The 25,989-nt window shown below is 63.4% G+C and overlaps 4 protein-coding genes across 6 annotated transcripts; 3 read left to right on the forward strand and 1 right to left on the reverse strand.

Annotated features, from left to right (window-relative positions):
* The first annotated feature begins 1,019 nt into the window (after window positions 1-1,019).
* On the forward strand, window positions 1,020-3,164 carry CIMAP1B (ciliary microtubule associated protein 1B). 2 transcript variants are annotated; one of them, XM_064733379.1, is made up of 6 exons: window positions 1,020-1,230; window positions 1,311-1,514; window positions 1,651-1,752; window positions 2,383-2,498; window positions 2,802-2,939; window positions 3,029-3,164. In XM_064733379.1, exons 1-6 carry the CDS (start codon window positions 1,026-1,028, stop codon window positions 3,101-3,103), a joined length of 840 nt encoding a protein of 279 aa, XP_064589449.1. In that variant the 5' UTR covers window positions 1,020-1,025; the 3' UTR covers window positions 3,104-3,164. The 2 variants fall into 2 exon arrangements, with proteins under 2 accessions (XP_064589449.1, XP_064589457.1); XM_064733387.1 differs by lacking the exon at window positions 3,029-3,164 and having other exon boundaries at window positions 2,331-2,498; window positions 2,802-2,934.
* A 1,410-nt stretch (window positions 3,165-4,574) lies between these two features.
* Window positions 4,575-9,380, forward strand: TYMP (thymidine phosphorylase). Its single transcript, XM_064733398.1, is given in 11 exon segments — window positions 4,575-4,701; window positions 5,466-5,668; window positions 5,745-5,843; window positions 6,481-6,610; window positions 6,685-6,808; window positions 7,394-7,551; window positions 7,993-8,184; window positions 8,187-8,222; window positions 8,838-8,978; window positions 9,198-9,337; window positions 9,339-9,380. Coding segments are annotated over 11 exon segments (1,392 nt in total).
* A 16-nt stretch (window positions 9,381-9,396) lies between these two features.
* LOC135458683 (protein SCO2 homolog, mitochondrial) lies at window positions 9,397-10,935 on the forward strand. Its single transcript, XM_064733957.1, has 3 exons — window positions 9,397-9,464; window positions 9,583-9,689; window positions 10,143-10,935. Exons 1-3 carry the CDS (start codon window positions 9,397-9,399, stop codon window positions 10,916-10,918), a joined length of 951 nt encoding a protein of 316 aa, XP_064590027.1. The 3' UTR covers window positions 10,919-10,935.
* Window positions 10,936-12,988: 2,053 nt separating this feature from the next.
* On the reverse strand, window positions 12,989-25,987 carry NCAPH2 (non-SMC condensin II complex subunit H2). Of its 2 annotated transcripts, none has more exons than XM_064703133.1 (21): window positions 25,901-25,987; window positions 24,127-24,373; window positions 22,512-22,613; window positions 21,090-21,145; window positions 20,611-20,686; window positions 20,448-20,519; window positions 19,863-19,942; window positions 18,876-19,018; window positions 18,716-18,799; window positions 17,694-17,791; window positions 17,073-17,144; window positions 16,909-16,975; window positions 16,291-16,398; window positions 16,028-16,081; window positions 15,350-15,420; window positions 15,169-15,247; window positions 14,943-15,020; window positions 14,792-14,835; window positions 14,584-14,685; window positions 13,242-13,391; window positions 12,989-13,166 (listed from the first exon to the last, which is right to left on the reverse strand). In XM_064703133.1, exons 2-21 carry the CDS (start codon window positions 24,232-24,234, stop codon window positions 13,038-13,040), a joined length of 1,773 nt encoding a protein of 590 aa, XP_064559203.1. In that variant the 5' UTR covers window positions 24,235-24,373; window positions 25,901-25,987; the 3' UTR covers window positions 12,989-13,037. The 2 variants fall into 2 exon arrangements, with proteins under 2 accessions (XP_064559203.1, XP_064559204.1); XM_064703134.1 differs by lacking the exon at window positions 25,901-25,987 and adding an exon at window positions 24,574-24,664.
* Window positions 25,988-25,989: the final 2 nt, after the last annotated feature.

The raw sequence follows: 25,989 nt of genomic DNA on the forward strand, positions 1-25,989 counted from the left end.
CATCGGGATGTACCCATGGGGGTGCAAAGCTTTATCCACGGGTGTATTTTTGGGGTGTACCCATTGGGATGTATCCATGTGGGTGCCAGGGTCAATCCATGGGGTGTATTTTTGGGGTGTACTCATCGGGATGTATCCATGAGGTGTATTTTTGGGGTGCACCCATTGGGATGTACCCATTGGGATGTATCCATGGGGGTGCCAGGGGTCAATCCATGGGGTGTATTTTTGGGGTGTAAGCATTGGGATGTTTCCATGGGGGTGCAAAGCTTTATCCACGGGGTGTATTTTTGGGGTGCACTCATCGGGATGTATCTATGAGGTGTACTTTTGGGGTGCACCCATTGGGATGTACCCATTGGGATGTATCCAAGGGGGTGCCGGGGTTTATCCACGGGGTGTATTTTTGGGGTGCACTCATCGGGATGTATCTATGAGGTGTATTTTTGGGGTGTACCCATTGGGATGTATCTATGAGGTGTATTTTTGGGGTGCACCCATTGGGATGTATCCATGGGGTGTATTTTTGGGGTGCACCCATTGGGATGTATCCATTGGAGTGCCAAGCTTTATCCACGGGGTGTATTTTTGGGGTGCACTCATCGGGATGTATCTATGAGATGTATTTTTGGGGTGTACCCATCGGGATGTACCCATGGGGATGCAAAGCTTTATCCATGGGGTGTATTTTGGGGTGTACCCATTGGGATGTACACATGGGGTGTATTTGGGGGGTCTATCAATAGGGTGTACCCTTTGGGGTGTCTGAATGGGGGTTCTGGGGGTCAATCCATGGGGTGTATTTTTGGGGTGCACCCATCGGGATGTACCCACGGGGCTCCCCACGTTCCTTCCCGCCGCTGTCACCGTTGTCACCGCGGGGGCGCTGGGCACGGAGGGGACAAGGCGCTGGAACCCCGGGGCCCCTTGTGACACCACGGCCACCCCCCGGCCGCCGCCGCCCGCGGCCCCGCAGAGTCACTTTGTCACCAGGGCGCCGCCGCCACCAACACGGCCGTGCCCGCATGCCGGCGCCGCTGCGCTCGCCCCGGGCCGCCGCGCTGGGGGCACCCGCGTCTCCCCCCGAGCCCGAGCCCGAGGCGCCCCCAGCAGAACCCCCCATGCGGAACCACGGCTGGGTGGGCCCCTGGAGACCGCACCGGCCCCGGGGGCCCACCTCGGCCGTGTACGGCAGCCCCGGGCCCAAGTACGGCGTCCCCGGCGGCATCGGTGAGTGCGGGGCCGCGGGGCCCGCGGGGGACGGGGGGGCCGGGGGCGCCGAGTCCCACCGAGCCCCTGCCCGCCCGCAGGCAAAGACCAGCGCGACCCGTCCGGCCGCCGCGCCCCCGCCTACAGCTTCGGGATGAGGCTGGAGGGCCCCGAGGAGCAGCGCTCCCCCGGCCCCCAGTACCTGGTGCCCGCCGGCTGCACCGCCCGCGGCCCCGAGCGCGGCCCCGCCTTCACCATGGGCGGCCGGCCCCGGGAGCGCCGGGCCAGCGACACCCCCGGGCCCGGTGAGTGAGGAGCGAGTGACTGAGTGAGTAGTGAGTGAGTAGTGAGTGAGTAGTGAGTGAGTGGCCGCAGCCCCGGCGGCGGGAGCCCCGCGCGGTGCCCGCAGCTCACGGCGCTGACCCCGCTCGCCCCTTGCAGCCTATTATTCCCCGGAGCAGGCAACCAGGGTGACCCTGCCCTCGGCCCCCGCCTGCTCCGTGCGGTCCCGCACCCGCCCGGACAAACCCCAGCAGACGCCAGGTGAGACAGAGAGGGGGCCGGGAGGGGACCCCCGGGACTGGGACCCCGTCACACCCCTGGGGCTGGGACCTCCAACCTTCCATATGGGCTGGGTTCCCCATCATTCCCCCTGTGCGGGACCCGGTCACACCCCTGGGGCTGGGCTGGGACCTCCAACCTTCCATATGGCTGGGTTCCCATCATTCTCCCTGTGCGGGACCCGTCACACCCTGGGGCTGGGACCTCCAACCTTCCATATGGGCTGGGATCCCCATCATTCCCGTGTGTGGGGCTGGGACCCCATCATTCCCCTCTGGGGCTGGGATCCCCATCATTCCTCCTGTGTGGGGCTGGGCTGGGACCCCCATCATTCCCCCTGTGTGGGGCTGGGACCCGGTCATCTCCCTGGGGCTGAGTTGGGACCTCCAACACCCCACCTGGGCTGAGATCCCCATCATTCCCCTGGGTTGGACTGGACTGGGACCCCCTAATCTCCTCTGGGCCGGGACCCCCATCTCCCCCTCCTCGGGCTGGGATCCCCCATCCCCCTGGGCCAGACTGGGCTCCCCAACATGCCCCGGTTGCTCTGACCCGCCCAGGGCCGTGCGAGGGTGAAGCCCCGAGTCCCCCTGAGCCGTGTCCCCTCCCCAGGCCCTGCCACCTACCAGCTGCCACCCGTGGTGGGCCCCCGCCTGGTGGACAAGACATCGACCCCCCAGTACACCATGGCAGGGCGAGGCCGCAGCATCTTCGAGGACGATAAAAACGTGGGGCTGGGGGGACCGGGGGGGCTGGGGGATCAGGTGCAAAGGGACTGGGGGGCCAGGGAACTGGGATCTGGGGTATCGGGGTCCCAGGGGATTGGGGTGCGGGGGGGCTGGGATCTGGGGTATCGGGGTCCCGGAGGGTTGGGGTACCAGGATTGTGGGGTGCCAGGGGTCCGCGGGGTTGGGGTACCAGGGAGTCTGGGGTGCCACGACTGCGGGGGGCTGAGTGTGGGGGGCAGGGGCTGCTGGTACCGAGGGTGTGGGGTGTCCAGGGGGTGACGCCCCCCGCCCCTGTCCCCGCAGACCCCAGGACCCAACACTTACTGCATCGTGGACACCAACCTGTACATGGAGCGCGCTCCCCGCTGCACCATAGCCGGGCGGACCCCCTCCCGCCTGGCCTCCAACACGCCCAGCCCCAGCGACTACTACCCCAAACCGGTGAGCGGGGACGGGGACACAGCGACACAGGGACACAGGGACAGGGAGCCACGGCCCCTCACCCTCACACCGCCTCCGTCCTCCCGCAGGACCGCAAACAAGGACAGACCTTCGGCGTGCGCCACTCGGAGTCCGTGGTCCCCGTGATGGACTTGCAGCTGTAGGAGAGCGGGGACGCGGGTGACGCCGCCAGCGTGTGACAAACACGAACCGCAGCAGCACTCGCTCGCTCGCTCGCTCTCCTTCTGTCCCGCTGCGTCGCACGGGGCCGGGGCTCCCCCAAAGCCGCGCTTGGCCCATCCCGAGGGAGACCCTGGCTAAACCACGGAGAGGGAACGCATGGTGGGGCGGGAGGTGCCGGGGTGAGGAATGGGCTACCGACCCCCTCCCCGCTCCAGTCCCATCCCACCCAGGACCTCAGGGCATGGGGGGCTCTGGGGACACCGAACGGGGAGGGGGAGTGCACCAGCGCCGCGCCTTGAGGGGTCCCCCCACTCTGTGGGGTCTGTGGGATGGGGGGGATCCCTGGCAGGGCATCACCTGCGAGTGTTCGGGGCGAATGAGGGACCCGGGGGCCACCCCCGTGTCACCCCCCGTGTCACCGCCCTGCCGCCCCCCGTGTCACCCCCCGTGCCACCCCCGTGTCACCCCCCGTGTCACCCCCGTGTCACCGCCCTGCCGCCCCCATGTCACCCCCCGTGTCACCCTGCCGCCCCGTGTCACCCCCATGTCACCCCCTGTGCCGCCCCGTGTCACCCCCCGTGTAATCCCGTGTCACCCCCCGTGCACCCCCGTGCCACCCCCGTGTCACCCCCGTGCCATCGCCCTGCCGCCCCCCGTGCCACCCCCGTGTCACCCCCCGTGTAATCCCCGTGTCACCCCCCGTGTCACCCCCCGTGTCACCCCCCGTGCCATCCCCCTGCCGCCCCCCGTGTCACCACCGTGTCACCCCCGTGTCACCCCCCATGTCACCCCCCGTGTCACCCCCCCGTGTCACCCCCCTGCCCCCCCCGTGTCACCCCGTGTCACCCCCATGTCACCCCCATGTCACCCCCGTGTCACCCAGTGTCACCCCCGTGCCACCCCCGTGTCACCGCCCTGCCGCCCCCCGTGTCACCCCCGTGTCACCCCCGTGCCGCCCCCGTGTCACCCCCGTGTCACCCCCGTGTCACCCCCGCCGTGTCACCCCCCCGTGCCACCTCCCGTGCCATCCCCCGTGCCGCCCCCCGTGCCGCCCCCGTGTCACCCCCCGTGTCTCCCCCCTGCCGCCCCCCTGCCGCCCCCCGCCGCGGCCTCTCCCGTGCCCCGCTCGTTGTCCCGGGCTCAGAGTCCACGGCCGGAGCCGCCTGGCCGCCCGCGGGCAGCGGGCAGCGGTCACGGGGCCGGGCCGGGCACGGGGCCAGCCGGGCAGCACCGGGCAGGTCCCGGCAGCGCCGGGGCAGGAGCGGCCCCGCGGGCTCGGGCTGGCGGCGCTGAGCAACCGGGGCGCGGCCCTGCGGGTTCCGGTGCCACTGGTGCCACTTCGGGGTGCGACCGTGAGGGCTCCGGTGCCACCGGTGCCACTTGGGGCTGTGACCGCTGCCACATCCCTGTGCCAGCTGTCCCAAACCGGGGTGCCAGCTGTCCGGGACAGGGATGGACGCCCCGAGCCCTCTCCCCACCCTGATCCGCAAGAAGCGGGACGGGGAGCGCCTGGAGGACGCCGAGATCCGGAGCTTCGTGCGCGGCGTCACCGAGGGCACCGCGCAGCAGGGACAGATCGGTGCGGGCGGGAGGGACGCGGGACACACCGGGGGCGGGAGGGGGACACGGCCGGGGATGCGCCGATGGGATGGGAACGGGGTGGGGAGCGCGGGCAGAGCCGGGGGGACACGGCCGGGGGAGCCGATGCACGGACACGGGAGCGGGCAAGCGGAGCGACACGGGCACAGGGGAGTGACACGGACACAGGGAGTGACACGGCACAGGGATGACACGGCACGGGGAGTGACCGACACGGGAGCGACACGGGCACAGGGGAGCGACACGGGCACAGGGGAGCGACACGGACACGGGGGAGCGACACGGGCACAGGGGAGTGACACGGACACAGGGGAGGGACACGGACACGGGGGAGCGACACGGACACAGGGGAGTGACACGGACACAGGGGAGGGACACGGACACGGGAGCGACACGGACACAAGGGAGTGACACGGACACAGGGGAGCGACACGGACACAGGGGACACCGGGGCAGAGGGCGGTCCCAGCAGAGGGAGGGACAGCAAGGGAAACAAACCCCGGGATGTGCCGGGGGGTCCTGGGCAGGGGACACGGCCTGGGGACCACCATGGGAGGACAAGAGGGGGACCCCAGGACGTGGCAGGGGGTCACGGCCAGAGGGTGTGGATGGGTGGGGGTCCTGGGGAGGGCACTGCGGTGCCCCCGGGTGCCACGCAGATGGCGTTAGGCTGTGGGCACGGGTAGGGTTGGGCACAGGGAAGGGGCCAGGGAGGTGACATGCGGCCGGCCGCTGTCACCGCAGGGGCCATGCTGATGGCCATCCGGCTGCGGGGCATGGACGCGGGTGAGACGCTGGCCCTGACCCGGGCCATGGGCAGCTCTGGCCGGACGCTGGCCTGGCCGCCCGCCTGGCACGGGCTGCTGGTGGACAAGCACTCGACCGGTGGCGTTGGGGACAAGGTCAGCCTGGCCCTGGCCCCCGCGCTGGCCGCCTGCGGCTGCAAGGTGAGGGGGAGCCGGGGATGGGGCGGGCACGGGGGGTCCCCGAGCCCCACCTGTGCCCACCCGTGCCCCTCCCCAGGTGCCCATGATCAGCGGGCGCGGGCTGGGCCACACCGGGGGCACCCTGGACAAGCTGGAGGCCATTCCCGGATTCCGGGTGTCCCAGAGCCCCGAGGAGGTGACAGACGGGGGGTGATGGCTGAGGGACGGGGACACCACGGGCACCCTCACACCCTGCAGGAGCCGGGCTCGGGGGGGCTCCAGAGGGGTGGGGGGAGATGATGGGGTCCCTCTGGGGCAGCCGGGGGGTGTCCATGGGGTGGGGGGTGACAGTGGGGTGTCCATGGGGGTGGATGCCATGGGGTACTGGTGGCGTACAGGTGCCAACGGGTTGTGGGTTCTCACGGGGTCCCAAAAGGGACAGGAGAAGATGGGGAGCGCCCTTGGGGTGCCCGTGGGGTGTGTGGGTGTCCGTGGGGTGTCCATGGGGTGTCCATAGGGTGTCCGTGGGTGTTTGGGTGTCCGTGGTGTCCATGAGGAGTCCATAGGGTGTCCGTGGGGTGCAGTTGGTGTCAGTGGTCTGTCATGCGGTGTCCTGCGGGTCCGTGGGTGCCCGTGGTTGTGTGGGTGCCCATGGGGTGTCCATGGGGTGTCAGTATGGTGTCCGTGGGGTGTCCATGGGGTGTCAGTGGTCTGTCCATGGGGTGTCCATGCGGGGTCCGTGGGGTGCCCGTGGGTTGTGTGGGTGCCCATGAGGTGTCCATGGGGTGTCAGTATGGTGTCCGTGGGGTCCCACCGGGACACGGCTCCGGCAGATGCAGCACATCCTGGCGCGGGTGGGCTGCTGCATCGTGGGGCAGAGCGCGGAGCTGGTGCCCGCCGACCGGGTGCTCTACGGGCTGCGCGACGTCACGGCCACGGTGGACAGCCTGCCCCTCATCACCGGTACGGGCACGGGGACGCGGGGACACACGGGAGGGGCGCAGGCAGGCGGTGACCCCCCGGCCCGCCCGGCCCAGCCTCCATCCTCAGCAAGAAGGCGGCGGAGCGGCTCTCGGCGCTGGTGCTCGATGTCAAGTTCGGCGAGGCGGCGCTGTACCGCACCCAGGAGAGCGCGCGGGAGCTGGCGCGGAGCCTGGTGAGACCTCGGGGACCCCCGGGACCCCTGCCCGGCTGCCCTGCCCGCCGTCCGCTCCCAGTGTCACTGTCCTCTGTGCCCGCCGTCCGCTCCCGCTGTCCCTGCTGTCCTGCTCCTGACCCTGCCCGCTGTCCCTGCCCCTGGCTGTCCGTGTCCCCACGTGTCCCATCCCTGCCCACACTCCCTGCCTGCTGTCCCTTGTCCCCGTCTGTTCTCCTTCCCACTGCCCCTGTCCCTGTCCCCTCTCTGTCCCTACCCGGTGTCCCTGCCTGCTGTCCCTTGTCCCTGTCTGTTCTTCCCACTGACCCTGCCTGTCCCTGTCCTGTCTTCTCTGCCTCCGTGTCCCTGCCTGCGTCCCTTGTCCCTGTCTGTTCTCCTCCCACTGCCCCTGCCTGTCTGCCCTGTCCCTGTCTCCTCTCTGTCCCTACCCTGTCCCTGCCTGCTGTCCCTGCCCCTGTTCCCCGCCTGTCCCTGTCCCTTCCCTACTCCTGTCCCTGCCCGTGTCTCCGCCTGCTTTCCTGTCCTGTCCCCTATCCCGCCTGTCCTTCTCGCCCCTGTCCGCGTCTTGTCCCGCTGTCCCTGAGGCTGCCCGTCTGCACCCACCTGGGCATCCGCACGGCGGCGCTGCTGAGCCGCATGGAGCAGCCGCTGGGCCGCGCCGTGGGCAACGCGCTGGAGGTGCTGGAGGCGCTGCAGTGCCTGGAGGGGGGCGGCCCCCCCGACCTGCGACACCTGGTCACGGCCCTGGGTCAGTGCGGGGACACGGGGGGACACGGGGGGACAAGGGAGGGAGCGGCCTCCCACACCTGGTCACGGCCCTGGGTCAGTGCGGGACACGGGGGGACACACAGGGGGGCACGGGGGCGGCTGCGACACTGGTCACGCTGGGTCAGTGCGGACACGGGACACGGGGACTGGGAGGTCGGCCCCTCACCTCACTTGCCCCCTCATGGGGTCCCGGTCCCTCTCCCTGGCCCCCGCCCCTCCTCCCTGTCCCGAGCAGGGCTGGGGGTGCAGAGGGGCAGTGGGGCAGGGTTTGGGGCTCCCCAGGAGTGGGGGTCCCTGTGGGGGTCCCAGCCCTGTCCCGTTTGGGGTGCTGCTGTGGCAGTGCAGATGGAGCAGGGGGCTGTGGGGCCGTGTTTGGGGTCCCTGTGGGGGTCCCAGCCCTGTCCCGTTTGGGGCGCTGCAGGCGGGGTGCTGCTGTGGCAGTGCGGGATGGCCGCGGGGGCCGAGCAGGGCCGTGAGCGCCTGGCCCGGGCTCTGGACGATGGCTCGGCCCTGGGCACGTTCGAGGCCATGCTGGGGGCGCAGGGGGTGCCCCCCGACACCGCCCGGGGCCTCTGTGCCGGGACCCCCGCGCAGCGCCGCCAGCTCCTGGGCGAGCCAAGGTGTGCGAGGAGCTGCCCGCGCCGCAGGAAGGTCAGAGGGGACCCCAACCCAAATCCTGCACCTTCCCCTCACCCCGTGCCCCTCCGGGGGGCTGAGGGTCCCCCTATTCCCACTGCCCCTATCCATCGCCATCCCTTTGCTCCCGCCCAGGATGCTCAAGACTCCCCTGGATTGTTCCCTCCACCCTGAGAGTCCTCACCTGCAATCCCTTGCCCCCCATCCTCTGTGCTTGGGGGTCCCCAATCCCCCCTTCCCCTTGAGGGTCCTTGGTTCCCCATCCCGTGTTCTGGGGGTCCTCACCTGTGCCCCCTGTTCCCCATCCCTGGGCTGTCCCTGATCCCTGGGGGATGCCCATATCCTGACCCACCTGGGCTGGGATGTCCCCATCATGTCCCTGTTCCCCCACCATGTTCCTGACACTCCCATGTCCCTGTCCTTCCCCAATGTCCCTGTCCCCTCCATGTCCCTGTCCTTCCCCAATGTCCCTGTCCCCTCCATGTCCCTGACATCCCCATGTCCCTGTCCTTCCCCAATGTCCCTGACCCCCTTTTTCCCGTCTTGCAGAAATGTCCCTGTCCCCTCCGGTCCTGACACCCCATGGGGTCCCTGCGGCCACCCCCTGTCCCTGACCCCCTTTTTCCCCAGGCTGGGTGCAGCAGGTGCGGGCGCTGCCCCTGGCGCGGGTCCTGCACCGCCTGGGCGCGGGCCGCTCGCGGGCCGGGGACCCCGTGAACCCCCGCGTGGGCGCCGAGCTGCTGGTGGGCACCGGGCAGCACCTGCGGGCAGGTGAGGGGGGCTCCCCAAAACCCCCCATAGCCTCCGTGTGCCCCATGGGCATCCCCGTGCCCCCTTCCCTCAGGCGAGCCCTGGCTGGGGGTGAATCTCGGTTGAGGGGGGAATATGGGGGGATCAGAGCCCCCGATAACTCCTCTGTGCACCCCGGTTGGAGAGGGATATCCGGGGGGATCAGAGCCCCCGATAACCTCTCCGTGTCCCCTCCCTCAGGCGAGCCCTGGCTGCGGGTGCACCATGAGGGCACCCTGGACCCTGAGGGCCGGCGCGAGCTGCAGGACGCCCTGTGCCTCGGCCCGCAGCCCCCCCGGGACCCGCCGCCGCTGGTGGCCGAGACCATCGTGCCCTCGGGAGCCCTGCCCGGGCCGTGCCTGAACTCGCAATAAACCGCGATGATCGCGATGCCGGGGCCATGTCGCGATTCTCGCCCCCGGCGCTGAGTCAGAGGGCTGCGGCGCGGGGCGGTGGCGCCACCTTGTGGTGAAAGGGGAGAGTGCACGAGGGCCCGGCCACGCCCCTCACATTGACCACGCCCCTCTTGTTTTGATCACGCCCCGCCCACATTGCACGCGCACTCTACAGACCACGCCCCATTTAGCCGTGGTCCCGCCCTTTCCCACCGTGGTCCCGCCCCCTCCCTGTATTTCCGGTTCCGCCGGCACCGGCGGCGGACGGGGCGCCGGGGAGCGGGCGGAGGCCTCAAAGGTCGGCGAGGGACTGCACACGGCGGGTGGAGGGAATGAGGGCACCGGGAGCGGGGAATGAGGGGCCGGGGCGCGTTTGAGGGGCAGAGCAGGGTCCGGGAGTAGCAGGGACAGGGACAGGGACGGGGTCAGCGGGGATTTGGTCTGGGGGGAAAGAGCAGCAGGGAACGGGGCGCAGGGGGTATTATGGGGGCAGAATTGGGGTCCAAGGGCAGCAGGAGGGGTGGGATGAGGAGTCAGGGGGCATTTGGGGAACAGACTGGGGGCTCCGAGAGCAGCAGTGTATTGGTTAGGGGACATTTGGGGAACAGCGTTGGGGTCCAAGAGCATCAGGAAGGGTGGGATGAGAGGCCAGAGAGCACTTGGGGCACAGGACTGAGATCAAAACCCACCACGGGGAGGGGGAACGCCGGGGCAACTCCCACCCCCTGACCCCCCCTCGCCCTCCGCACAGCCCCAGCGATGCTGCGGTCCCTGCGCCCCATCCCGCAGCTGTGCCCGCGGCTGTGCCCTCCCGGGCCGTGCCCAGCGCGGTGCCAGCCCCGGCGCCGCCTGGCCGTGCCCCCGGGCGCCCCGCTGCTCCCGCTGTGGCAGCGGCTGTGCGTGGCGGGCGCGGTGGCGGGCGCGGCGGCGGCGGGCTGGCTGTACGTGCGGCACGAGAAGGAGCGGCAGCAGCGCTCCCGCCGCCTGCAGCAGCTCCGCCGCCTGGCGCTGGGCCAGGGCGACTTCCAGCTGCGGGACACGGCGGGCGCGGCGCGGAGCAAGGCGGATTTCCTGGGCCGCTGGGTGCTGCTCTACTTCGGCTTCACGCACTGCCCGGACGTGTGTCCCGAGGAGCTGGAGAAGCTGAGCCGCGCCGTGGAGCTGCTGGAGCGCGACCCGGCGCTGCCGCCGCTGCAGCCGCTCTTTGTCACCGTGGATCCCGAGCGCGACGACGCGGCGGCGCTGGAGCGGTACCTGCGGGACTTCCACCCGCGCCTGCTGGGCCTCACCGGCACCCCCGAGCAGGTGCGGGCCGCCGCCAGCGCCTTCCGCGTCTACGTGAGCGCCGGGCCCCGCGACGCCGACGGGGACTACGTGGTGGATCACTCGGTGCTCACGTTCCTCGTGGATCCCGACGGCGTTTTCCGGGACTGCTACGGGCGCTCCCGCACGGCCGAGGAGGTGGCGCGGAGCGTCAAGGGACACATGGACGCCTACGAGCCGCTGCCCCCCGCGGATGGGCAATAAACGGCCGTGACCCCCCCAAAGAGTGGGGTCTGTCGTGATTTGGGGGGTGGGGTGGCACACGGCAGGGGAAAGGGACAGCTGGCAGCCTCCAGTGTCCCCAGGTGTGTCCCATGGGGGGACAGAGCCCTGAGAGCCTGCAGGGGTGGCACACAGAAACACTGACATCCCCAGTGTCCCATGACGGGACAGAGCCCGAGAGCCTGCAGGGGTGGCACACAGAAATACTGACATCCCCAGTGTCCCCTAGGTGTGTCCCATGAGGGGACAGAGCCCTGAGAGCCTGCAGGGGTGGCACACAGAACCACTGACATCCCCAGTGTCCCCAGGTGTGTCCCATGGGAGGGACAGAGCCCACAGCTTGCAGAGGTGGAACATGGTGGGTCAGGGACAGCTGACAGCCCCAGTGTCCCCCAGGTGTGTCCCATGAGGGGACAGAGCCCTGAGAGCCTGCAGGGGTGGCACACAGAAACACTGACATCCCCAGTGTCCCCAGGTGTGTCCCATGAGGGGACAGAGCCCTGAGAGCCTGCAGGGGTGGCACATGGAGGACAGCTGACAGCCCCCAGTGTCCCCAGGTGTGTCCCATGAGGGGACAGAGCCCTGAGAGCCTGCAGGGTGGCACACAGAAACACTGACATCCCCAGTGTCCCCAGGTGTGTCCCATGAGGGGACAGAGCCTGAGAGCCTGCAGGGGTGGCACACAGAAACACTGACATCCCCAGTGTCCCCAGGTGTGTCCCATGAGGGGACAGAGCCCTGAGAGCCTGCAGGGGTGGCACATGGAGGACAGCTGACAGCCCCCAGTGTCCCCCAGGTGTGTCCCATCAGGGGAAACAGCCCTGACAGAGCCCACACCCTTCAGGGGTGTGACATGGTAGAGGGGAGAGCTGACAGCCCCCGGGTGTTCCCATGGTGGGGACAGAGCCACAGCTTGCAGAGGTGGAACATGGTGGTCAGGGACAGCTGACAGCCCCAGTGTCCCCAGGTGTGTCCCATGGGGGGACAGAGCCCTGAGAGCGTGCAGGGGTGGCACACAGAAACACTGACATCCCCAGTGTCCCCAGGTGTGTCCCATGAGGGGACAGAGCCCCGAGAGCCTGCAGGGGTGGCACACAGAAACAGACATCCTCAGTGTCCCCAGGTGTGTCCCATGGGGGGACAGAGCCCTGAGAGCCTGCAGGGGTGGCACATGGAGGACAGCTGACAGCCCCCAGTGTCCCCCAGGTGTGTCCCATGAGGGGACAGAGCCCTGAGAGCCTGCAGGGGTGGCACATGGAGGACAGCTGACAGCCCCCAGTGTCCCCCAGGTGTGTCCCATCAGGGGAACAGCCCTGACAGAGCCCACAGCCTTCAGGGGTGTGACATGGTAGAGGGGAGAGCTGACAGCCCCCAGGTGTGTCCCATGGAGGGACAGAGCCCACAGCTTGCAGAGGTGGAACATGGTGGGTCAGGGACAGCTGACAGCCCCCAGTGTCCCCCAGGTGTGTCCTGTGGGAGGGACAGCCCTGAAAGAGGCCACAGCCTGCAAGGGTGTCACACAGAGGGGGACATCTGACACCTCCAGTGTCCCCCAGGTGTGTTCTGAGGGAGGGACAGAGACCACACCCTGCAGGGGTGGCACATGGCAGAAACAGGACACCTTATAGCCCCCTGTGTCCCCCAGGTGTGTCTTGTTGGGGGCAGAGAGCCCACACCCTCTGAGGGCTGTCACATAGCAGAAATGGACACCTGATAGCCCCCAGTGTCCCCAGGAATGGTCTGGGATGAGGAAGGCTTTGAGTGGGCAGGTGGAGGGACCCCCAGGTGTGTCCTGTGAGGGGGAGAACATGGGTGAGTAGGTGGAGGGACCCCCACCAGACCCCACTGTCCCCCAGCAGTGTCACATGGCAGGGAGGGACCCCTGCAGCCCCCCAGGAGTGTCCCGTGGGGCAGAGGGCTCTGCACAGGTGAGTGAAGTGACCCCTTCCCAAGAGGAGACAAAAAGCAGGTGGGCAGAGGGGCGCCCCAGCCCCTCTCCACAATCCCTGTGCACCCAAATCCCATTACACCCCCCGCCCCCCCAGGGAAGAGGCCTGTCCTTAGCAAAGTGGGGGGGGGTTTATTGGGGCCTGGGGTCCCTCTAGGAGGGCAGCTGGAAGTGCTGGAACCTCTCGTGCGCCGGGCGTGCCGAGAGCAGCCGCAGCCGCGCCGTGTCCAGCGCCTCCTCCAGCCCCGGCTCCTGCGCCAGCTCCACCTCCGCGTCGTTGGCCTGGGGAGAGGACACGGGGTGGCCGGGGGTCCTGGCACAGCCAGCGACCCCCCCAGGGCACCCCCAGAGCCTTACCAGCTGCAGCGAGGCCAGCAGGTAGCGGCACACCTCGAACGGGGGCTGCCCGGCCACCAGGCTGGCCAGAGAGTGCCACCGGCCCAGCTCCGCGCAGCGCCCGGTCAGTGCCAGCCCGTAGGCGCGGACATCGAAGGGGACACGGCTCTCCTGGGGGACAGCAAAGGGACAGGGAGTGTCACTGGTCAGTGCCAGCCCGTAGGCACGGACATCGAAGGGGACACGGCTCTCCTGGGGGACAGCAAGGGGACAGGGAGTGTCAGGGAGTGTCACTGGTCAGTGCCAGCCCGTAGGCACAAAGGGGACATCGAAGGGGACACGGCTCTCCTGGGGGACAGCAAGGGACAGGGAATGTCACTGGTTAGTGCCAGCCCGTAGGCACGGATATTGAAGGGGACACGGCTCTCCTGGGGGACAGCAAGGGGACAGGGAGTGTCACTGGTCAGTGCCAGCCCGTAGGCTCGGACATCGAAGGGGACACGGCTCTCCTGGGGGACAGCAAGGGACAGGGAGTGTCAGGGAATGCCACTGGTCAGTGCCAGCCCGTAGGCACGGACATCGAAGGGGACACGGCTCTCCTGGGGGACAGCAAGGGACAGGGAGTGTCACTGGTCAGTGCCAGCCCATAGGCACAAAGGGGACATCGAAGGGGACACGGCTCTCCTGGGGGACAGCAAAGGGACAGGGAATGTCACTGGTTAGTGCCAGCCCATAGGCACAAAGGGGACATCGAAGGGGACACGGCTCTCCTGGGGGACAGCAAGGGACAGGGAGTGTCACTGGTCAGTGCCAACCCGTAGGCACGGACATCAAAGGGGACACGGCTCTCCTGGGGGACAGCAAAGGGACAGGGAATGTCACTGGTTAGTGCCAGCCCATAGCGTGGACATCGAAGGGGACACAGTTCTCCTGAGGGACAGGAGAAAAGGGCAAAGGGACAGGGAGTGTCAGGGAGTGTCACTGGTCAGTGCCAGCCCATAGGAACAAAGGGGACATCGAAGGTGACATGGCTCTCCTGGGGGACAGTGAGGGGACAAGGAGTGCCACCTGTCAGTGCCAGCCCCTACCCATGGACATGGAATGGAACATGAGACTCCTGCAGGTATGAGGGGACAGGGAGGGTTAGGGGTGCAGTGAGAGGGGCAGGGGGGTGCTCAGGGGTGGGCAGGGGGCTCTGGGGTGGGTACAGGGTGCTCAGGGGTGGGCAGGGAAGGGCAGAGGGCTCGGGGAGTGGGTGGGTATTGGGTGTTCAGGTGTGAGCAGAGGGGCTCAGGGGTGAGCAGGGCAGTGCCAGCCCCCAGCCCAGCCCAGGCAGAGCCCCCAGCCCAGCCCGGCTCCGTGCCTGCTCCTGCAGCAGCGGCTCCACGCGCTCCTCCCACTGCCGGATGCGCTGCGACAGCTCCGTCTCCTGAGCAAACTTCTGCGAGCTGGCCATGAACAGCTCCTGGGGACAGGGACAGCAATGGGGACACCCCCAAGCCTCCTGGGGACACCCCCAAACTTCCTAGATTCTCTGGAGTCACCTCCAGGTCCCCACGTTCAGCACCTACCACGTTCCTGCGCACCAGCTCCTCATAGCCAGGTTCAGGGGGGTCTGTGGGAAAAGGGGGTCACAGCACACTGCCACCCCATGGGAGGGACAGGGGACAGAGTGGGGACAGATGGGTCAAGGAATTGGGCAGGGAAGGGTCAGCAGCTCACCCAGGTTTCCTTGCTCCAGCTCCTCTGGCGCCTCAGGCTCCATGTCCTCGTGCTCCACAAAATCATCACCATCCCCATCTGCCAGGATGGGGACACTACTCAGTGTCCCCTGAGACCCCCTCAGTGCCCCCTGAAACCCCCCCAACCTTCTGGGACCCCCCCAGACCCCCAGGAAGGAAAGAAAGGCTCCCCAGGCTGGGGGATTTGGGGTTTTGGGTTCCAGCACCTGCCCCATCCTCGCTTTCAGCGCCACGCTCCTGCTCCAGCTCTGGCTCCAGCTCCGGCTCCAGCTCCCTCAGCAGCTCCTGGAGGGAGGAACAGCCCTGAGCCCCCCTGAGCATCCCCAGAGCACGGCAAGGGGGTGCTGGAGCCCCCCAGCCCCCCAGTTTAGCTCGCACCCCACTCACCCCCCGTCTCTGGAGCTTCCTGTGCGCCGCCAGCCGCTCCTTGAAGTGCCGCCAGTACAGCACCTCCAGGTCTGCAGGATTGGGAACAGGGATTTGGGGGGGCTCCTCTGTGCCCCCCCAAAGCAGAACCCCCCCCAGGCATCCCAGGCCCTTCCCCTTTGCAGGAGCTGCTGTCCACTGCCCCCAGTTTTGGGGTGTCCTTCCCCTCCTTGCCCTCCCCACTGCAGGATCCAGTCCCTGGTGTCCCCTCTGTTTTGGGGTGCCCTTCCCCTCCATGCCCTCCCCACTGCAGGCTCCAGTCCCTGGTGTGCCCCCAATTTTGGGGTGTTGTTCCCCTCCATGCCCTCCCCACTGCAGGATCCAGTCCCTGGTGTCCATTCCCAGTTTTGGGGTGTCCTTCCCCTCCATGCCCTCCCCACTGCAGGATCCAGTCCCTGGTGTCCATTCCCAGTTTTGGGGTGTCCTTCCCCTCCTTCCTACCCCACTGCAGGATCCAATCCCTGGTGTGCCCCCAATTTTGGGGTGTTGTTCCCCTCCATGCCCTCCCCACTGCAGGATCCAATCCCTGATGTGCCCCCAGTTTTGGGGTGTTGTTCCCCTCCATGCCCTCCCCACTGCAGGATCCAGTCCCTGGTGTCCCCCAGGACAGGGAAAGTGTCCCTGCCCATGTCCCCTCACCTGCAAAGGTGGGGCCCTTCCTCCTGGTTTTCCGGCCCTCTGTGACGTTGTTGTCTGGGGGGAGCAGATCAGGAACAATCATTGGATGGAAACTCCATGGATTTATCAAAGCTGGAAAAGCCCTCTGAGCCCATCAAGCTCCCCCAGCACTGCCAAGGCCACCCCTGCCCGTGTCCCCAAGTGCCACGTGCACAGGGCTGTTAAATCCTCCTGTTAAGTATTTTTCAATCCTTTTGGATCCCAATCCCACAGGAATCACTCACAGGCTGCAGAGAACCATCTCGTGAAATCCTGGGGCTTCCTCGGGCCCCTCCTCTTCCTCTTGCCTCCAACCACATCATCCAGGCCATGTGGCACCAGGAAGGGCCTCCCTGTGGGTGACACGGGTGACACCGGGTGTGCGGCCACCGCCAGGGGCTGGGAAGGGGAAGGGGCCCCTCTGGATGTCCTGGGGCTGGAATGACCCAGCGTGGGGACAGGGACACTTGAGGATGTCCAGTGGGGCTGGGAGTGATCCACTGTGGGGCTGGGAAGGACCTGCCATGGGGATGGGGATGTGGGGCTGGGAATGAATCCCTGTGGGACTGGAAAGGACCCACCATGGAGCTGGGAATACTGAGGGATATGGGGCTGGGAATGACCCCCTGTGGGAGCAGGGATACCCCACTGTGGGACTGGGGACACTGAGGGACACATAGCCAGGAGTGACCCTCCCATGGGATTGGGAAGGACCCACCATGGAGCTGGGAATACTGAGGGATATGGGGCTGGGAATGAGCCGCTGTGGGGCTGGGGACCCTGAGGGACACGTGGCCAGGGATGACCCACCTGGGCCATGCTGTCCCTGCTCCCCTGGAGCTGCCCAGTTTCCCCAGAAATACCTTTCCTGAAGGGCTTCTCCTCGGAGTCTCCAAAGGGGTCGAGGCTCTGCCATGGATTGGGCTCCTCCTGGCACAGGGGTGAGGATGGGCAGGGGCTCCGGGGCATCCCAGGGGTCCCATCCTGCCCGGATTTGGGATCTCCCTGGCTCCAGGCCCCCCCTTACCTTGCTGAGGGCTTTGGGGTCCTGGTTGGGGAGTCTCTCCCGCAGGATGTACCCTCGGGTCCGGGGCAAGCTCTGGGGGACACGGAGAGGGACAGTGAGGGACGGGGGGACATGGAGAGGGACAGTGAGGGATGGGGGGACACGGAGAGGGACAGTGAGGGATGGGGGGACACGGAGAGGGACAGTGAGGGATGGGGGGACACGGAGAGGGACAGGGAGGGATGGGGGGACGTGGAGAGGGACAGTGAGGGATGGGGGGATGTGGAGAGGGACAGTGAGGGATGGGGGGACACGGAGAGGGACAGTGAGGGATGGGGGGACAGGGAAGGGCTGGGGTGGGGGGATCCAGGGGTCTGGGGAAGGAGTGAGGGGCTCCAGGAAAGGAACAAGGGGCTCCAGGGAAGGAACACGAGGCTCTGGGGAAGGAGTGAGGGGCTGTGGGGCTCCAGGGATCCAGGGAAGGAGTGAGGGGCTCCAGGGAAGAACAAGGGGCTCCAGGGAAGGAACACGAGGCTCTGGGGAAGGAGTGAGGGGCTGTGGGGCTCCAGGGATCCAGGGAAGGAGTGAGGGGATCCAGGGAAGGAGCACAGGCAGCCCCCCAAGCCCCTGCCCCACACAGACCCTCTGAGCCACGATGTGTTCGTTGGGGACCGGGGTCACTTCCATGTCATCCCCCAGGGGGACCGCAGGAACGTCGTCATCGTCAGGTCCTGCATCACCTGGAGGGGTGGGAATGGGCAGAGGCTGGAGAAGCTTCCAGGACCCCCCATTCCCACCCTGTCTGCCAGGGAATCTCCCCAGGAGCTCCTCCTGCCAGGGCAGGGGCAGCAGAGGGCAGGAGCAGGGAATGGTGCAGTTGGAAGGGTTGGAAAATCCCCCCGAGCCCAAATCCAAGCGTTCCCAGCACTGCCAGGGCCACCACTGACCCTGTCCCCAAGTGCCACATCCACAGGGATGTTAAACCCCCCCAGGGACAGGGACCTCACCCCTGTGCCAGGGCTGCACAGCCCTGTCCAGGAGGAAATGCCCCAAAATCCACCCTGAGGCCGTTCCTGTGGAGAGCCTGGTTCAAGCATGGCTTAAAAAAAGAGGCCATGAAGGGATCCAGCTAAGGGAAAAAAGCAGCCTTTCCCAGGCTTGATTCTGTAAATAGTTAAGGTTCTCAGCCACCTTTTATATAAACAACAAGATTCTCAGACCATTCTGTCCTTGGCTGCTACTGGGAACAGATGGCCGGTCTGGGAACAGATATGAAGGTTTTGAGAACTTTTCATATCATGGTGAGAACACTGATCTTGGTTTCAGTAAACTAACTTCAGCTATTGTAAACAAAAGGAGGAGCTGAAGTTTTCTCTACAGCCTATCCATCAGGAGCTCAGATTTTGCAATATGCATGAAGTGAATTAGCACTGTTATAAAAGGTGTCTAATTTGATCCATAAACTGGAGTCGATGCTGATCAACAAAGGTGGGTCCCTCCCTTCACTTCAACATGTTCCCTCTCCTCCCATCCCCGTTCCCTGGGAGCAGAGCCCAGTCCTGACCATCCCCTCCTGGCAGGGATGAATTCACCCCTCACCCTCCTCTGCAGGCCCCTGGATGGACAGAGGGAGCCCAGGACACCTGGCAGGTGCCACCCCTCACCTGCCTCCTCGCAGAAGCTCAGTGCCCGCACCAGGCCCGCGCCAGCGCTCGGACACTCGGCAGGGCCGGATCCCGGGGCCTCTGCTGGGGACAGCGACAGTGACAGTGAGCCCTGGCAGTGGCAGGGACGGTGCCAGGGCCACCCCAGAGCCCCCGGTACCTGTGGCTGTGCCCAGGGGCTGCTCCTGCTGCGGGTGGGTGGGGGAGAGCCCGGCCAGCTCCAGCAGGAAGGCGCCCGAGGCGTGGGGAGTGGAGGTGTTCATGCGGAAATCCCTGCGGCTGGCCAGCACCTCGCCGCGCCGGCTGCGGGGACACGGCACGGCACTGTCCCCAGGGTCCCCTGGGACAGCCCCTGGGACAGCCCAGCAGCACGGGAATGGCCTGGATGGCCACACACATCCTGCACAGGGATTGTCCTGCTCCTCCAGATCCCAGCGGGGATCGTGTGTTTGTGCTGAGGGACCCAGCTGGAGCAGGGGAGGGGACACGGGACAATGCCACCCAGGGGAGGGGACACGGGACAATGCCACCCAGGGGAGGGGACACGGGACAATGCCACCCAGGGATCCTGGCTTGAGCAGGGCAGGGGACACGGGACAATGCCACCCAGGGGAGGGGACACGGGACAATGCCACCAGGGACTGAAGCAGGGGAGGGGACATGGGACAATGCCACCCAGGGGAGGGGGACACGGGACAATGCCACCAGGGACTGGAGCAGGGGAGGGGACATGGGACAATTCCACCCAGGGGAGGGGACACGGGACAATGCCACCAGGGACTGGAGCAGGGGAGGGGACATGGGACAATCCCACCCAGGGATTGGAGCAGGGGAGGGGACACGGGACAATGCCACCCAGGGGAGGGGACATGGGACAATGCCACCCAGGGGAGGGGGACACAGGACAATCCCACCCAGGAACTGGAGCAGAGGAGGAGACACAGGACAATCCCACCAGGGAAGGGGACACGGGACAATCCCACCCAGGGGAGGGGACACGGGGCAATCCCACCAGGGGAGGGGACAAAGGACAATGCCACCCAGGGGAGGGGACACGGGACAATGCCACCAGGAACTGGAGCAGGGGAGGGGATGTGGGACAATGCCACCCAGGGGAGGGGACACAGGACAATCCCAGGAGTGGCACCTCAGGAGGGGATTTTCCTTCTTCTCCCCCTCTTCCGGGGGCACCAGGGACATCGGGGTCAGGGGAACGATGTTCACGGCCTGGGAAGGGACAGGGAGGTGGCAGAGAGCTGGGAAAGGTGTCATTGTCCCCAAGGCCACCACCCTGGCTGGATGGCCCTGGGATTCACCTGGGAAAATGGTGCCATGGAAGGAAGGAAAGGAGGGAGAAAGGGAAGGATAAAAAGAGGGATAAAAGGAAGAAAAGAAGGAAAAAGGAGAGAGAAAAGGAGGGAGAAAGGAAGGGAGAAAAGGAGGGAGAAGAGAGGGATAAAAGGAAGAAAAGGAGGAAAAAGGAGAGAGAAAAGGAGGGAGAAGAGAGGGATAAAAGGAAGAAAAGGAGGAAAAAGGATAGAGGAAAGGGAGGGATAAAAACAGGGATAAAAGAGAGAAAAGGAGGGGGAAAGAGAAGGGGAAAGGGAAGGATAAAAAGAGGAAATAGAGGAAAAAAGGGAAGGAGAAAAGGAGGAAGGAGGGATAAACAGAGGAATAAAAGAAGGGAAAGGAGAACTAAAAGGAGGCATAAAATGGAACTGGTTCCTCTTACGGCAGGCTGCTGATCCCTCCTCATGTCCACGCTGGCCTGGCTGGTTTCTGGGATGTCATCCAGGGACAGGAACTGCAGGAAAGCCCCTCCAGTGTCACCCCAGCTGGCAGGGACACCGAGGGACCCCCCTGGAGCAGGACAGGGAGCACAGAGCCCGCCTCACCTCCTCCTGCCTCTCCGTGAAGGTGGCGTCGGCATCGCGGCCGTCGGGGCCCAGGGAAGAGGGCAGCTTCTCCCTCCTAGGGAAAAACGGGCTCAGGATCCATGGAATGGGGGCCAGGGGTCCCTCCAGCCCTGCTGTGGCCCCCCCAGGTGGGAAAATCCCAAAAAACCATGGGGTTTTCCCTCTCATCCGTGTCAGTGTGGGAGTCCAGAGGAGCTGGCAGCACATTCCGAAGGGATTTTCCTTTTGGAAAAGGCTCCCTCAGGCTCCTCTGGACTCCTGAATCCCCAGGAACCAGAAGGAAAAGCAGCCCTGGTTCTGTGTGTTATCCCTGTGATGGCATTCCTAAACCTGGGATGCTCCTCCCAGGGCAGGGATGGGAGAGTGGGTTTGGCCCAGGATCAGGGCAGGGATTCTGCAGGACAAATTCCCCTTTGGGAAGGGAAAATTCTCCCCTGGGAAGGGAAAATCCCACTCACTTTTTCCTGGAGAGGGAGTCCAGTGTCTGGCAGACCAGTATGTACAGGTGTTCCACCTGGAAAACAGCACCTGGGGCTGGAAAAGGGGGAGCAGCTCCTGGGAAAGCTCCTCCACCCGAGGGACTCCCCCTCTCCCATTATGGAGGTCATTTCCATGGGGTTTGATGCTCTTTTCCCTTTTTTTCTGCTGTTCCAAGGCCAGACTGGGGGAAATCCCTGGAATTTGGAGCAGCCTGGGACAGTGGGAGGTGTCCCTGCCCATGGTACCCTCCCACCCAAACCATTCCAGGGCTTTGTGGTCCAAAAGCTCCAACATGCCACAATTTTGGGACAAAGTAGGATTTTATATCCCACCCTGGAGAACAGCAAAACTCCTGCTGTTCCCTGGGGCTGCCAACAGCTACAAAGGGATCAAATTTCAGAAGGATGAGCTGAAATTAAGGATTTGAAGCCAAGGGGGAATTCTGGGGTGACCCCAGGGACTCAGGGTGGCTCAGGGTCATGGGATTGGGATGGGGATGGGATTGGGATGGGATGGGATGGGGATGGGGATGGGGATGGGATGGGATGGGATCCATGGGATGGGATGGAATGGGATGGGGATGGGATGGGATGGGGATGGGGATGGGGATGGGGATGGGGATGGGGATGGGGATGGGATGGGATGGGATGAGATGGGGATGGGGATGGGGATGGGATGGGGATGGGGATGGGGATGGGGATGGGGATGGGGATGGGGATGGGATGGGATGGGATGGGATGGGATGGGATGGGATGGGATGGGATGGGATGGGATGGGGATGGGGATGGGATGGGATGGGATGGGATGGGATGGGATCCATGGGATGGGATGAGATGGGGATGGGGATGGGGATGGGGATGGGATGGGATGGGATGGGATGAGATGGGGATGGGGATGGGATGGGATCCATGGGATGGGATGGGATGGGATGGGATGGGATGGGATGGGATGGGATGGGATGGGATGAGATGGGATGAGATGGGGTGGGATGGGATGGGATGGAATGGGATGGAATGGGATGGAATGGGATGAGATGAGATTGGGATGGGATGGGATGAGATGAGATTGGGATGAGATGGGATGGGGATGAGATGGGATGGGAGGAGATGGGATGAGATGGGGTGGGATGGGATGGGATGGAATGGGATGGAATGGGATGAGATGAGATTGGGATGGGATGGGATGGGATGGGGATATGGGATGGGATCCATGGGATGGGGATGAGATGGGGATGGGATGGGATGGGATGGGATGAGATGGGATGAGATGGGGTGGGATGGGATGGGATGGAATGGGATGGAATGGGATGAGATGAGATTGGGATGGGATGGGATGGGGATGAGATGGGATGGGATCCATGGGATGGGGATGAGATGGGGATGGGGCAGGTGTGATCTCACCTTCCTGCTGTAGATGCAGGCAGAGCCCTGGATCAGCAGCGCTGCCTCCATGAAGTTCATGGTGGTTTTGCCGTTGTCAAAGGAAATGGAGATCTTGTCCAGCTGGGAGGGGCAGGGTTTGGGTTTAGCTTTTACAGAGGTGTTTGGAAAGGTTTTATCCTGTTATCAGTCTCAATGAAGGGTGAGACACAAGAGATGTAAAGCTCAACACTGTTCTATTAAAGCTAACTTATTTTCTGGTTACAATTGCTTATAAATATTTTTCACCCTATTAGCTTCTGCCACGCAATATTGCTATTAATTCTAACGCTAATCACTTATAATTAATTATGTTAATTCTAATATTGCTGTTAACTCTAACACTGACCACTTATAATTAATTATGTTAATTCTAATATTGCTGTTAATTCTAACACTAATCACTTATAATTAATTATGTTCATCCTAATATTGCTGTTAATTCTAACACTGATCACTTCTATTTTCACTCCATGTGGTCTTGCTACCGTGCGTCTTTCACAGTTTTAACCCTCTAAAATTAAATTTTTAATCAAAATTTATTAAATTAAAATTTTAATTCTCTAAAATTCTTTTGCAAGGCCACATTTTAAAACGTGTTTCAAGTTCAATCTCTCTCCCAATAATGTAATTTATATTTTTTGACTTTAAGTCAGCACACATTATTATTATTATTATTATTATTGTTATTGTTATTGTTATTGTTATTGTTATTGTTGTTATTACTGTTTGCATACAGATGTGTAAAACTGTGAGTTTTCTGTGAGGTTTTGGCAATTCTTTATAAATTTACTCCTCACAGGCAGGGAGGAGAGGCTGAGCCTGGCAGGGCTAAGGGATAAAAACAGGGAGAAAAGGAGGGGGAAGGAGAGTGATAATAGGGAGAAAAGGAGGGATAAAAAGAGGGATAAAAGGAGGAAAAAGGAGAGAGAAAAATAAGGGGAAAGAGAGGGATAAAAGGAAGAAAAGTAGGGATGAAAACAGAGATAAAAGGAGGAAAAAGGAGCAAGGAAAGGAGGGGGAAAGAGGGATAAAAGGCAGAAAAGGAGGAAAAAGCGAGAAAAGAAGGAATAAAAAGAGGGAGAAAAAGAGGAGGAAGAGAGGAATAAAAGGAGGAAAAAGGAGGGGGAAAGAGAAGGATAAAAAGAGGAAAAAGCAGAAAAGAAGGGGGAAAGAGAGGGATAAAAGAAAGAAAAGGAGGGACAGAAAGAGGGATAAAAAGAGGGGGAAAGAGAGGAATAAAAGGAAGAAAAGTACAGATAAAAGGAGAGAAAATAAGAAGGAGAGGGATAAAATGAAGAAAAGGAAGACAAAAAGGAGTGAAAAGGAGGGATAAAAATAGGGGGAAAGAGAGGAAGAAAAGGACAGATAAAAGGAGAGAATAAGAGGGATAAAATGAAGAAAAGGAAGACAAGAAGAGGAGAGAAAAGGAGGGATAAAAATAGAGAGAAAAGGAGGAAAAGGGAAAGAGAAAAAGAGGGATAAAAATAGGGAGGAAAAAAGAGGGAAAGAGAGGGATAAAAGGAAGAAGACGAAGAAAAAGGAGGGAGAAAAGGAGGGGCAGGAGACACGAGGGGCTCTGGGGTGAGCCCGTTACCTCCTCCAGGTACTCCTCCAGCTGGGCAGCCACATCCACCTCCCAGTTCTTGGTGAGGTCCCGGATGGGCTGCAGCAGGTGCACGAAGCGGGAATCCACCCCTTCCATGGTGGGGTCCCCCCTGCAGACACCCCAAAAGCGGCCTGGGAGCTCCCAGCTGTGCAGGAGGGTCCCTCAGGGAATCACTGTGCTGGGCTGCAGGGCAGGGGACAGCGGCAGGGGAAGCTCTGCAGGAATCACAGCTCGGCTGGGTGGGAACGGAGACACAGCTCAGGAAACGGGGAATTGTTTGGGCTGGAAAATGCCCACCCCAATGCCAACAGCAATCCCAATCCCACTGCCAAGCCTGGTCCTGATCCTGACCCTGATCGTGATCCAAACCCCAGTCCTGACCCTGACCCCAGCCCCAGCCCTGATTCTCATTCCGACTGTGATCCCAGTCCTGACCTGATCCTGATCTGTCACAGACATCTTTTGTGAAAAATCCTTTCTTCAGGATTTTCCCCCTTTCTGAGAAGCTGTGGCCTCAGCAACAAAATGTAAACAATGGTTATCTGCTGCTGTGGAATGTAACAGGTTGATATGTGATTGGTTTTCTGTAGATGTTTAGATTTACTGACCACTCACGGGCAGAGCTGTTCTTGCTTTCTGCCTGGACACAGACCTTTGTTATTCATTCCTTTTCTATTCTTAGCTTAGGTAGCACTTCTGAGAACTATTCCTTCTATTCCTATTAGTATAGTTACAATGTAATATATAGCATAAAATAATAAATCAAGCCTTCTGAACATGAGGTCAACATTCTCGTCTTTCTCTTCACCCTGATCATGACCCTTGCAAGCCCTGTAACAGTGATCCCAGCCCTGGCCCTGATTCTCACTCCGACCGTGATCCCAATCCTGACCTGATCCTGGCCCTAACTTCACTCCCAACCCTGACCCCGACCTCAAACTCGACCCCAGTCCCAACCCTGATCCTGCTCCCCACCCTGATTCTCACCCCAATCCCATCCCCTATCCCAACGCTCACCTCACCCCGACCCCAATTCCCAACCTTAACTCTGCCCTGGTCCCGATCCCAACCCCAACCCCAATTCCGATCTTGATCCCAGCCCCGATACCCAGCCAGATCCCGACCCCAATTCCCATCCCAATCCCTACCCCAACTGCGCTCTCAACCTCGACCGTGATCCCAATCCCAATCCCCCATCCCGACCTCAGTCTCCACCATGATCCCGACCTGACCCCGGTCCCCATCCAAACCTCGATCCCGACCGTGATTCCGATCCCAGTCCCGGTCCCGGTCCTCATTCAAACCTCAGTCCCGACCCTGATCCCGGTCCCTACCCAAACCTCAATCTCGATCGTCATTCCGATCCATCCCGTCCGTCCCCATCCAACTATCCGCATTCCAACTCCCGACCCAATCCCACCTGATCCCGACCTGACCCGGTCCCCATCCAAACCACATCCCGACCCTGATCCCGGTCCCATCCCAAACCTTCAATCCGAACGTCATTCCAATCCCATCCCGGTCCCGGTCCCCATCCAAACTTCAATCCCGACCGTGATTCCAATCCCGATCCCAATCCCAGTCTCGATCCCGACCTGATCCCGGTCCCCATCCAAACCCCGATCCCGGTCCCCATCCAAACCCTGATGCCGGTCCCGATCCCGATCCCGGTCCCCATCCACACCCCGATCCCGATCCCGATCCCGGTCCCCATCCACACCCCGGTCCCGATCCCGCCGTGTCCCCGTTCTCCGCCCCTCACCGGCCCCTCCTTATCCCCCGATCGCCGCCGCCATTTTCGTCCTTCCCGCGCTCCGTGACGCTCCCCGAGCGCCGCTGACGTCACGCCAC

This window comes from Zonotrichia leucophrys, chromosome 1A (genome assembly GCF_028769735.1).
Source record: "Zonotrichia leucophrys gambelii isolate GWCS_2022_RI chromosome 1A, RI_Zleu_2.0, whole genome shotgun sequence".
Taxonomy (NCBI): domain Eukaryota; kingdom Metazoa; phylum Chordata; class Aves; order Passeriformes; family Passerellidae; genus Zonotrichia; species Zonotrichia leucophrys.

Bases quoted from the DNA above. Each gene is read 5' to 3' on its own strand.
- CIMAP1B (XM_064733379.1), top strand. From the start codon at position 1,026: ATGCCGGCGCCGCTGCGCTCGCCCCGGGCCGCCGCGCTGGGGGCACCC. The intron at 1,231-1,310 runs GTGAGTGCGGGG...GCCCGCCCGCAG, and splicing joins CGGCGTCCCCGGCGGCATCG to GCAAAGACCAGCGCGACCCG. The intron at 1,515-1,650 runs GTGAGTGAGGAG...CGCCCCTTGCAG, and splicing joins CAGCGACACCCCCGGGCCCG to CCTATTATTCCCCGGAGCAG.
- LOC135458683 (XM_064733957.1), top strand. From the start codon at position 9,397: ATGTCGCGATTCTCGCCCCCGGCGCTGAGTCAGAGGGCTGCGGCGCGG. The intron at 9,465-9,582 runs GTGAAAGGGGAG...CGCCCCATTTAG, and splicing joins GGCGGTGGCGCCACCTTGTG to CCGTGGTCCCGCCCTTTCCC. The intron at 9,690-10,142 runs GTCGGCGAGGGA...CCCTCCGCACAG, and splicing joins AGCGGGCGGAGGCCTCAAAG to CCCCAGCGATGCTGCGGTCC.
- NCAPH2 (XM_064703133.1), bottom strand. From the start codon at position 24,234: ATGGAAGGGGTGGATTCCCGCTTCGTGCACCTGCTGCAGCCCATCCGG. The intron at 17,145-17,693 runs GTCTGTGTGGGG...CGTGTCCCCCAG, and splicing joins AACACATCGTGGCTCAGAGG to AGCTTGCCCCGGACCCGAGG. The intron at 16,082-16,290 runs GTGAGTGATTCC...TGCTCCCCCCAG, and splicing joins GAGATGGTTCTCTGCAGCCT to ACAACAACGTCACAGAGGGC.